This window comes from Gymnogyps californianus, chromosome Z (genome assembly GCF_018139145.2).
Source record: "Gymnogyps californianus isolate 813 chromosome Z, ASM1813914v2, whole genome shotgun sequence".
Lineage (NCBI taxonomy): Eukaryota > Metazoa > Chordata > Aves > Accipitriformes > Cathartidae > Gymnogyps > Gymnogyps californianus.
The window spans coordinates 7,058,306-7,070,974 of record NC_059500.1 but is presented as its reverse complement, the minus strand read 5'-3'; the positions used below and the strand labels follow the sequence as shown (position 1 = coordinate 7,070,974).

At 45.6% G+C, this 12,669-nt stretch overlaps 1 protein-coding gene across 22 annotated transcripts in view; it reads right to left on the bottom strand.

Annotated features, from left to right (window-relative positions):
• The window catches only part of SSBP2 (single stranded DNA binding protein 2), a 188,493-nt gene extending 176,328 nt beyond the window's left edge, over positions 1-12,165 (bottom strand). For all 22 annotated transcript variants that reach the window (XM_050912629.1, XM_050912642.1, XM_050912634.1 and 19 more), the window contains exon 1: positions 12,107-12,165. In XM_050912629.1, the coding sequence (XP_050768586.1) occupies positions 12,107-12,165 (59 nt within the window). The remainder of the gene's footprint in view (positions 1-12,106) is intronic.
• Positions 12,166-12,669: the final 504 nt, after the last annotated feature.

The window sequence follows — 12,669 nt, the reverse complement described above, 5'->3', positions numbered from 1 at the left end:
GATTTTTTTTAACCTATAAAAACAGTTTCCAAGACTAACGCCGCCACTTTTTCATAAGCTTTAAGTTGATTAGCACAGAAAATATAGATAGTGTTTTATCTTCCTCTAACTACCTGCAAAAATACTTAATCCCAACAGTGGAACATTCTTAATAACTTTCCAAACTCATTAGATTAATTTAAAAATGCATCTGCTAGTAACAAGACATTTTCAGTATCAATATGAAAAAAGTATTGCATGCACTGGCATTTACGTATACTGGTAACGTATTACTACTGACAACTTATTGCTTCTGTATTTTTAAAACACTGGCTACTTTCTAGAAAAATTATAGAGGTTTGTTTTTGTTTTAAGGTGAAATCTCTCCCAAAAGTCAGAAGCATTGCAAATAAAATGAAAGTTACTATAAAACACAAGACACTGTGTAATCAGTACCTTCTTATGTTAATTTCTTCTTCATGATTGAAATTCCCTCTTTCAAAGACAGTCTTTTATTTAGGAATGGGAGATAGGAAAGAAACAAAATAGCCAAGCCTAAGTAGCAAACCAGCCCTTCCATTCGCAGTTCAGGCTTGATCAATCCCATCAAGAGTCTGGGGTTAACAACAAGGGTTGTACTTCAACTAGACCCCTACAAACTTAGCAAAAAGTATTGGTTACATCACGGTCAGCTCCCAGTTAAATGCTTCTACCTGAACAACTGAACTTCACACCGAAACCCAAGCCCAAAGGCAGACTGTAAAGCCTAACAAGGATGGGATCAAGCAGCCTGTGAATTCAATGCTAAGAGGCACGGACGAGCTAGGCAACCCTCACAATCCACAACCACAGCTGACAAACTGTACCTGCCATCAGAAGTATGATTTCTGACATTCAGATTTTTACAAACTGGTAATTTCCTGATTGATATTTGCACAGGAAACAAGGGGGGGAAAAAAAGCATGCTCTCAATACACTTAGAAGAAGGAAATCCAACCCATCACTGTTCTCGCATGGGTGGGTCCAGCTTAAAACTAAAACCCAAAATCTCCAATACACTTGCCAAAAGAAAGACTGCAAGCATTTTGAAAAGCCTACAGAAAATAAAAGGGCAACATAAATTATATTCATTTACATTTAACTCTTTTATCACAAATGATGCTGGTTTTCCTAAAAACAAGACGTGGATGTCAAAGCTGCGTGCAAGCTGGGGTCTGGAGGAGCCAAAGGCTTGTACACAAGAGGCTCAGGTTGCTCTGGGCACAGGGAATGGAGATGCAAAGGGAAGAGGAAGAGCAAGGGCTTCAGGGGGCCAGTCGTAAGGAGGCACTTAAGATACAGGTGAGCAGAAATGAGCTGTCCAGCTTCTCTGTCCCACTGTGCAAGCACTCACATGATGAGCATGAGTCAACATTTTGGACTGTTTACACATACTACATTAGTCTGGTATTGGAGAAAACAAAACAAAAACCCCCAAGGAACGGAAAAATCTTAGCATGCCATAGCATGTATAAATTTTTTTTTTTTTTAAAGGAAATTTCATGCAGACACCAGCTTGACTATCAGAAAATATACAGAAAACAATTCCAAAAAAATTATAAACACCTGCAGAATACAAAGATAAGAAAGAGTCAACATTATCTGTGAGGAAAAAGAACTTGTCAGCTCATTTTGGTTTACTTCGAAAGGAGACTGCGCAGTGGGCAAGGAAGAATAGTGGATGGCTTACTAAAAGTTAAGATGTAAGAGTTTTGAATCTTAGCCTATCACATGACATTGAAGTAAGCAAACAGTCTTCATGAAATGAAAAAATGGTGTACAGTCACATGAAAAAAATAATGGAAGAGTCATTATCAGTATGATAATCAGCGATCCGCCCCTCCTGGCCAACTCCCCCCTGTTTATATACCGGGCATGACGTTCCATGGTATGGAATATCCCTTTGGCTAGTTCAGGTCAGCTGCCCTGGCCATGCTCCCTCCCAGCTTCTTGCACACCTGCTTGCTGGCAGAGCATGGGAAACTGAAAAATCCTTGGCTTAAGATAAGCGCTACTTAGCAACAACTAAAACATCAGCGTGTTATCAACAGTATTCTCACACTAAATCCAAAACACAGCACTGTTCCAGCTACTAAGAAGAAAAGTAACTCTATCCCAGCCGAAACCAGGACAATATGTTTCTACAAATGAGAGAACGGTTCAAGAAAGCTCTTGCTATCCTAAGCCAATTCCATTAAAAAACTTCCATTAATAAGTTGTATGCAAAAAACCAAAAGTGTACACGGTAAGCTGGGAAAGATTATAGTAAGCCCTTTTGGGGACACGAACAGAATAGAATCACAGAATCACAGAATGGTTTGGGTTGGAAGGGACCTTAAAGACCATCTAGTTCCAACCTCCCTGCCATGGGCAGGGACACCTTCCACTAGACCAGGTTGCCCAAAGCCCCATCCAACCTGGCCTTGAACACTTCCAGGGATGGGGCATCCACAATCTCTCTGGGCAACCTGTTCCAGTGCCTCACCACCCTCACGGTAAAGAATTTCTTCCTAATAGCTAATCTACATCTACTCTCTTTCAGTTTAAATCCATTATCCCTTGTCCTATCACTACACTCCCCAATAAAGAGTCCCTCCCCATCTTTCCTGTAGGCCCCTTTAAGTACTGGAAGGCTGCTATAAGGTCTCCCTGGAGCCTTCTCTTCTCCAGGCTGAACAACCCCAATTCTCTCAGCCTGTCTTCGTAGGGGAGGTGCTCCAGCCCTGTGATCCTCTTCGTGGCCCTCCTCTGGACTCGCTCCAACAGGTCCGTGTCCTTCTTACGCTGGGGGCCTGAGAGCTGAACACAGCACTCCAGGTGGGGTCTTACAAGAGCGAAGTAGAAGGGGAGAATCACCTCCCTTGACCTGCTGGCCACGCTTCTTGTGATGCAGCCCAGGACACGGTTGGCTTTCTGGGCTGCGAGTGCACATTGCTGGCTCATATTCAATTTTTCATCCACTAATACCCCGAATTCCTTCTCCGCAGGGCTGCTCTCAATCCACTCATCGCCCATCGTATTTGTGCTTGGCAATAAGGAAAGTTAACAAGAGAAAATTCAGTACAGACAAATGTAGAGTACTATGCTCAGGAATAAGAAATCAAATACACAAATATGAAATAGGGAATAATTGGCTAGGCAGCAGTATTGTAAAAAGAACCTGGAGGGCATGTGGACTGCAAAATGGATTATTAAAAAAAAAAAAACAAAAAACCAACCAAAAAACAACAAAACCCAACAACAACAAAAAACAGGCAAGTGTTCTAGGGAGTATTAGCAGCAATGTTTTATATATACAACCCAAGTAGTATATATTATCTCAAAAGAGAGCTAACTATTTCATTCTGCTCAGTTCTATGCTCTGATCTGGACACGCTAATAATAATATGGAGAAAAAACAAAGAGTCCAGAGGCAAGAATCACAGAAGGTTTGAAGGGGAAAAAATGACCCACCACAAAGATTTTCAGTTTATTTTTATATTTTATATTTTTATATTTAATGAAGCAGGAAAGAAAAAAGCTAGGACACTATGGTCTTGACTACTGCCACCTTTCAGTTTCCTAGAAAAGAACATTTTATGTTCTCACCTATTACCTTCCTGGGACTGAAAGAGAGAAATATCCTAAAGCCTAGAGAAGCATGCACAGAGGTCATCAAGATTTCTGAATTAACACGTTTGTTGCTATCTGAGGAAGATCTCCTCTTCGTAGTTGAAACAATAGCTATGTATTACCTGACCACTACCTAAACAATCTGGACTTAGGGGTCTGTGGCTTAACCGAGCAGACACCAGAAAAAGAAACTTCAGCTTTGACTCAGCCTGCACCAGCACTCCTTTCTGGCCTGTTTGTACATCAAAAAAACAGGAACCGAGCGGCCCTAATCCCAAGCAACACAGCTGGAAAGCCTTCAAGTTGTAGCTACTGAATATTCTCTAGCTGTGTTCTTGCTGGTGCCCAAAGAAGCTTCTGCAGTAAACTCTTACAAGTAACCATTTTGAGTAGTTGCTAATCACGTGCACTTGTAGAGTACTACACCAGGCTGTGCAGGATCGTGCCCTTTTCTGCACCCTGAGGGTTCATGGAGCGGTCATCATGGAGAGGCTCTACCCAACTACAATGCCACCCCGAATCATACAACCATGTATTTGTAGTCTCCCTCCCTAAGGAAAGCAGGCTTGCAAGGTCATGCTGTGTGTAAGTATGCAAATGTCCACCCTGGATAACTTTTGAGTTCATTTTCCAATTTCAAGTATATCCAAAAAAGAGACAGCAGTCTGAAAAAAATATTACATTTCTACAAGTTGCTTCAGCTGTTTGCTTTCACAGACACACTGCAGTATGACCTCAAGAAGACAACATGTCCAGGAAATCAGGCTTCACCCATTCTGCAGCTCAGGGGACTGCTTGTTTCCATCCTGCCCTGGACTGAATCACAGTCCGTCCGAGGCAGAAGTTGTGTGCTGCACCAGGAGAGACGGCAGACTCTAGGGCGGAGGGGACCGTGCTGCACATGGGTCCTTCTGAGACCACCCGAAATGGTCTTCCATCTCTGGCTGTGCCACAGGATGGTTCTGTGTCGTAAGCCACTCGGCTGAAACAAACTTTGCACAGGGGATGAATCATTTTCTGTTCCTCATCTTCTGGATGCCTGATGTGATAAAACCGCATCTCATCCTTAGAATCAGTGGCAAAGGAGATGGTGGAAGTTGTACGTACACGAGTGGTATATGTGATGCTCCAAAAAAAATTCAAGGCTACACCGCTCAAATTGGGCACCCAATAATCAGCAAATATTTTTGCCTTTCACCTTTCTGCACCTTATTGCCATTTCTAAAACTGGCAGGCAGGCAGGAGTGGCTTGGTGCATATTTTTAAAAGTTTGTGAAACTCAGACACCGTGGTGCTGGGCACCAAAGAAACAACATACTCTTCCTCTAGGAACAGCTGTATTATGAAACAGCAAGTCAGCCATAAGGCACATACTGCATGACAGCAAAATAGCAAACTATCAAATAGCTACTCATTATGAAAACAATGCTCTATTCTGCACAATAAAAAAAGCCAGAGTTTTTCCAGAGGAAAAAAAAAAAAAATCAGTGAACATGCAAATGAGGACAAAGTAAGAACACCACTTAGTATACATCTGTATTTTCCAAGTTAAGAGAACATTATTGAGAATGCAAGTACAACACCCAGACATTGCACTCAGACACACACACGCTATTCCAGCTGCTTCTGAATGGCAAATCCTATCCTTCCCTCCCAAAGCCCTGACATCTCATCTGACCTACAGGTTTTAGGACTAACACACACCTCTCTGCCATTTCAGTCAACTCAGTATTTCACAGGTGTTTGTAGGTTTTATCTTGAAGATAAGACATTTTACCCCTCGTCTCACAGGTACTTGGTGGCAGCAAAGGAACGGTCATTTTCCAGTACCTGGAGGGACAGTATGTTCCTCCTAACACAACAAAAACCTTCCACTTCCTGACCTGTCTCCTTGAAGGCATTGCTGTCCTGGCTCCGCTCCCTGCTCTGCACCAGGTCTATCTTCCTTGTCTAGATGCACCAGCTCCCACCCAGATCTCTGATCCCAATGCCAGTCGCCTGAGGGAGCAATTCTTTGCCTCCTCTCTCCAGACCGGCCATTTCCACCCTGCTTCCTCCATCTTCCTTCAAGAGCCAACCCCCATTATCTCGACGTCCTGGCATCTCACGGCTGCAGGCTCCAACTACTCATATTTACACTCTCCTTCCCCCCAGCGCCCAGTCCCACTTTTTCTCCCCAAGCCGCTCCTCTGATCCCAGTATCTGCTGTGCTCCCAGCAAAGATGAAATATTCAGTGATTACAGTTAGTAAGCCCTAAGCATATGCAAATGGATCTTTTTGAAAAGGCTTGTATCCTGGCTAAATTCAGATGCTTTGTCATGCAAATGGAAAAAGACACATTCCTGGAATAAAATCCCTCATCCTTTTTCAACTAGATTTCAAGTGTTTCTAAGCAGATGGGTACTATTGGTCTTCCACAGTAAAAGTTGTGAGAACTTTTAAAACATTGGAAAACACAATTTTTCTTTGCCCAGTTTTCAAACTGAGCCAAAACATTTCAACTGAACTTCTACACATGAAGAAATTAAATAAATCAGCACAAGGCTTATATATGCCATTATAAATTTTCCACCCAAACACTGAAAGTTTGGCAAAGTTATGAAAATCTTGTTTGGCTGCTTTAATACTTGTGACATTATCATATGCCTATAATTTAAGCAAAATGAATTATTAATATATAGCAGTTTCTGTTAACTACTGTCTCCTTCAGAAAGATTTAATTATCTTTTAGCCAAGCCCGAATCACGCTCACTGTAGTCAAGAGTGCATCTGCTGTACCCAGTGGGTCTGAGCGGGCTCCAGAAGTCCTTGCTCTTCAGTAGCAGAAGTTTGCTTGGCACTACAGAGCCCACAAAAGCAGGAATCAGACACCTCATAATGTTCAGCATTAAGAAAAAGCACAGGAAAAAAAACTCAAACCTTTTGTGAGCAGACCAATTGCGTAGAGGAAGCAATGCAGAAACTGAAGCATCTTTTTTCCCTTGGTTCTTGCCAGTCCAATAAAATACTTGTATGTGCTTAACTGTATGGAAACAAATATCCCTGCTGTAAGCAGTACACTTAAAAGTTGGGTATGTATTTCAGGGCGCTGCTATACTGAAGTTATGTTTCTATGGTCCACCACACCTATTGTTCCGACTACCAGCACCTGTTAAATCTCCACCGCAAAAGCAGTTATTCTTAGTGGTCTGAATTGCAGCATATACGTTATCCGAAACGCCTTCATATGCTGTCCAAGATACCTGTGCAGTGTAAGAGAGTACCTGAGGCACTGTGATCAACAATAAATATTGATAGTCACTATTTCCAGAATTTTCCCTTCTGCGCTCTTACTTATTAAACATACAAAAAGTGTTATGTTCATAGACTCCCAGAGCAGCACACCTGCAACTTTTACAAGTTAGACCTGATGGATAAAATCAGTGTACAAACGTCAAACCTAAATTTTGTAAAACAGGCTGGATTAAACTACTAATTTTGTTTTCAAAGCGGGGGCGGGGGGGGGGGGGGAATATCAATATATCTTTCACCACCTGAAACTTGAAAAACTAACTCACCGTTTCCCAGGAATGAGCAGCAAATTTATCATTGAAGCCAACTAATTTTAATCTGTACCTTATTTTTATGCAGCTTACAAACATTACAGTGGAAAAAGGTAACCTAACTATGTAAATTCATGCAATGCTGGCTTTCCAAATTTGAAAAAAAAAAAAAAAAAACAAAAACCAAAAAACCACCAACCAAAAAAACCATCTCTAGAAATCCACAAATCCTCAAAAGCCCTCAGAAACCTCTGTTTTCCTAAACAGCAGCAGAATCAAATGACGAAAGCATTGGTGAGTTTTTCTCTATTTACAGAGAACCCTACTGGCATCAACAAGAAAATGACAGCAGTTGTGTAAATTTCGCTCCGCTTTCCCACTTGGGAAGAGAGATCTATCAAGGCAGGCACCCACACCACTGATATAAAGGAGTCATACATCTGAACAGCCAGCCACCCAAAACTGACTTGAGGAGAAACAACAAAGGAGACATCTTCTTTCTTCTTCAAAGCAGCAGCAAAGTGGAAAAGAAAAATGCCCGTCTTCCTCCATGTGGCCAACTGGCCAAGATCAAACTTAGGAGACATTTACAACTTGGGTCATGCAAAAAAATGGAGCAAGAATACCACAATAGCAGCAATGAAGTATTCTCACTTTCTCTACATCCTCTCCCACACCAAGCTGGAAAATCAATCAATAACCGACCCTAATGCTTGCTTCTGTGTTGTTATTTCGATCATGCATCTTTTTATATCAAAGGAAATCACATTCTCTAGTCACCCGGTTAGTTTTTAACCAAAATCTGCATGTCTGCTGAGCCCCAACAAGGTAAGGGCATCTTGGGAAAAAGACTACTTTAGAAGACCACTGAAAGATCAAGACACCTGAACACAAAACACGTAATCCCTTCAGAATTTAGTTTTCCTTATGATGTATGTTCTTTTAAACTATTTTTCTACACATATTTTCTAACTTAAAATATTATTTATATATAGATAGAGAGTTCCATTTGCAAATGCCTATAAAAGTCCTGTTGGGAAAGCTACATAAAATTTGTATAGTCTGGTCCTTCTTTCTCCAAGACTAAAAGTTTACAGAGTTTCACCATTCAATGAAATGTCAGCAGGTCCAAGCTCCTAATCTGAATTAATCCAATTTTAAGGAATAAGGAAAAAAAAAAAAATCAAAAAAGATACATTTGCTGTGAAGAGATAACAAAAGAGGATGTTTAGAACAATTTTAGTCTTTTTTCTTTTACAATGTAGATGAGCCTTATTTGGCCCTGGCACAGCACGAGTGGTGGAAGAGCTACTGTTTAATACAACTTCCCCGTCCTTTATTGCGATAGAGATGGCCTGAACCCAAAATTAAGTGACAGATGTTCCAGAACAGGAGGAAGGGGCACAACAACACTTCTGATTTTTCTCTCTTCATCTTCTTCGCACCTCACAGGTATCATGTGCCTTCAGTTTTAGTGTTTTACCTAGCTGTGCTGTACTGTACCTCTCTGGTATAACATTAGGTATTATTTTTCCCGAATTTATCTATCCACACTTCACATGTGCTGTTAAGCTACATAGTACAGATAATTTACCCCAAAGGTCAGGCAGAAGGGACAAAGAGAGAGACCATAAACCGAACGCCATCTTTGGAACTGAAAATTTGCCAAGGGCTACCATAAATGCCTTGCAAAACTTGTTCATTTTAATAGAAATTACATAACCTCAAAGGACATAAATATTAAAGGCAGCATATAGTGACATACCATGCTAGAAACATATTTGGCACTGGACTGGTCTCTAAAATATATCACATCCCTGATTACAAACAACATCCGAACAACACACATCTTTTCCACACTTGAAATATACTCTTTTCACACTCTAGTCCTGTCACTGGCACATATCCTCATGGGGAAGAAACATGTTCCATGTAATTAGGCTGTCCAAACCCAAGGCAGTGCATTTTTTTTATTTTATTTTATTTCCTTAATTATTACAAGTGTATTTCGGAGATCGGTTACTGGCTACAAATTTCAGATACTTAAAACCTTGAGGAGACACGACAGAGTTAAGTTATATGTTCTGTTCTAAAAACCTTCAAATTAAACATAATTATAATCCCACTCTTCTTGATTAAATAAGTACTTAATGTATCAGTCAAACATATATTTTCTCCGTGGCTTTCAAATTAACACAATCTCATGCAGAAGTCGAAGCTGTATTTTTGTAGAGATAAGTAATTCAACGGCAACTTTTCCGAGCAGAACAAGAACTCATGCATCACCTTGGGAGAAGCATTGCATGGCTGTAAAACAATGTCATAAGAAAAAGAAAAAAAACGTAATCACAGCTTTTTGGTTGTCAGAAAGAAAGCGTATGAAAATGGCAATGATGTGGTCTGATCTACTAAGAAGAAACTTGAAAAGATGTAATACAAAAAAATCTGGAATGTGGACTATAATGCTATTCCACATCATAAGCAAAGTCTTTAGGCTTTTTCTTTTTTTTTTTCATTAAAGGAAAGGACAGCTGGGGGGGGGGGGGGGGGGATGAGAGAGGAAAAGGGTGTTTCCAAATTCCCAGTTGTGTTTAACCGTAAGTAGATGCTACCAAGAAGTTACCGATCCGTCAAGTCCGTGATTTAAGAACAATCCATTTCAGTGTTTTGCATAAAATAATCTATACATGAGGAATTCACATTTCCAGCTGTTAGTTATGATGAGTGGGAGACAAAGTGTATTTAAATCGAACAGCACCATCTAGCTGGCCCCCCATAACTTTACTTAGGAGGGCAGTTGCTACTTGGTAATAGGTCAGTTTGGCAGGCTTGCCCTGAAAATTATTAAGCGTTTTCATACCACATGAAATATTATGTGCTTTATGGCAGCAAGAATTCAGAAGAAAAACCAGCTACAATGAAAGAGGAAGACTGAAAAAACAGTTCAAAGTTTCAGCCCTAGGACCAGAGCAATTGTGTGTGTGGCTTGTATTGGGTAGTTTTGCAAAGCAGAATTAAAAGAACATGATCTTCATCTGATCCAACAAACAGCAGCCCTATAGATTTATCTAGTCCCACAGCGCTATCCTGTTGTGCCCTTCAAGAACTTACCAAGCGTATTGACAAACACCAGCAACTACGTAGCACAAGAAAATGGTTTAATTGTGTAATTTTGCTATACCAAATAAACAACGCTTCCACTAGCCACTTAAGCAATTGTTTTTAAAATTACTCCTACACTGGGAGTAAGAAGTGCCACTAGTTGATTAGATTTTAGTGCCCAAGTTGCGTCTCCCACTCCGTCTCAGCAATTAACATTTCATGTCAGCGCTGCCTCCGTCTTCCTCTACCTTTCCGTTGCAAAGTTACGTGTGAAATTCCCAAACATAACAACACTTTAAATTTCCCCTAGCATCTCCCTCTCCTGTAGCAACAGAGATGCCTGGCCTGCTGCTGTTCCAGGAAGCATGCATGCCAGTCTCTGGAATTAGGAAGTCTCTAAAATACTGTAGCAAAAAAACAAAAAACCACCACCACCAAAAAAACTTTTAGGTGAAGGTTCAAGACAAACTGCCTGAAGGGAAACTCATCAGCCGTGCCCGGAGTATTCAGCCTGGTGTTAAATGCAATTCTGGAGCAATGCGATTTTTGCAGCGGATAGGTGCAAACCTCGTTTCTGGCCGGAGGTCTCCATCCCCGGATCCCCTCAGCAGCCTTACCCCGACCTTCCCCCGGCTGAAGCCACCTCCGATACGCTTCCTCCTCCCCCTCACACGGGCTTTTCCTCCCCCTTCACCACCGCCGCCTCCTCCCCGTGCTAAACCGGCCTCAGTTACGCCAAGAAGCTGCCACTACAGACAACTTAAAGAGACGCCGTCCATTCCAAAAACTCGTTTTCCTCCCCAATTCTTTCCCGCCTGCCCTAACCGCAGCGCAGGGCCCGGGGAAGGAGGCAGCCCCAGCTCTCCCCAGCCCGGCGGGGCTGCTGGCCTCCCCGCCGCATCCCGCCGGGCAGCTGCACGGGGGCCCGGTCCGCGCCGCTTCCCGCGGGCGCCGTCGGTCTCTCCCCGCTCCCAAGAGCCGTGCGTTTACACGGGGAGGGAGAGAAAAATAAAGGAACCTTCGCGCCGTTCTGCTGGAGATTTTATTCCGGGGGGGGGGGGGGGTAAGGGGAAAAAAAAAAGTAGTTTTCGCAGGCTCTTTCGGCACCGGCCGGATTCAGGCCGGGGGCTGCGAGGGAGCCCCGCCGCGCACTGGCACCCCACCCCACCCCACCCACCCCCCAAAAAAACAACCCCAAAACGGAGGGGGTGCCCATCCCGGCAGCACCTTTGTTTGGCGGGGCGGGAGCCGGAGCGCGGCGCCCCCCCCCCCCCCCCGCCGTGCGCCCCGGAGAACAATGCGCCGCGGGGCCGGGGCCGCCGGGCTGCGCGGTCCTGGGGAAAAGTTGCGAGGCGGCGAGTTGGGAAGCGGCGGGAGGCGGCCCCCGCGTCCCCGGCCCCCGCGTCCCCGGCCCCGGGCCGGGGCTCTTTGTTACCCAACTTGTCCCGGCACCTTGCGCCGCCGAGCCCCGCGGAGGGCCCCGGGGACGGGGGTGGGGGGAAGCCCGCCGCTGCTCGCCCGCCCCGCGGAGGACCGGCCGCGGAAGGGAAGGGGGCGTCCGCTGCGGCCCCCTCGCCCGGCCGCCGCTGTCCCGCCGCGGGGACTAACCCACCCCCCCGCCTCCGCGGGCCCTTCCGCCCGAGCAGCGCGGCCGCGGCCGCCTGCCCCCTCACGCCGGCCCGGGCGGCGCCGGGCCCCCTCGGTCCGGCCGGCCTCCCGCCGCGCCCGCGCCCGCCCCGCACCGCCCGCCGGCAGGAAAGTTACTTTGCGCGCAGGGTCGGCGGCCGCGTAAGGCGCGGTCCGCCCGCGCGGCCCGGCGGGCTGTACTCACTTCTCCCTGGCCTGGCTGTCGGACGGGACGCTGCTGTTGCTCTTGCCTTTGCCGTACATGCCTGCAGAGAGCTCCGACTGTCACGCACCTGTCAACCCATCACAGCCTCCCCGGGAACAGCCCCGTCACCATGGAGACGCCGCCACACACACATCCCATTGGCCGGGCGGGCGGGCGGGCACGCCCCCGCGCGGTGATCGACAGGCGGAGACCCGGACGGGCTGCTCCCTCCTCTCCCCCCCCCCCCCTCCCCGCCGCCCCCTCGGCTCCTCCTCCCCCCCCCCCGCTCGCGCTCTCCCTTCCCCGGCGCAAGGGGGAATTAGAAACGGTTCTAGAAGGATTTTAAACAACCGGCTGTTCCGAGCGCCCGCCACCCGCCCGCCGCCGCTGCCGGCGAGGGAGAGCGCGGCGGCGAGCGGCAAACTGCGGACCGGACTCCCTCGGCAGCCGGCGCCTCCAGGCAGCCCAAGGCCTCCCCGCCGCCTGCCCTCCCTCCCCGGCCCTTCACCACCCCCCACCACCCCCCCACACCCCCGCCGCAGCCCGCTCCCCTCAGCCGGCCG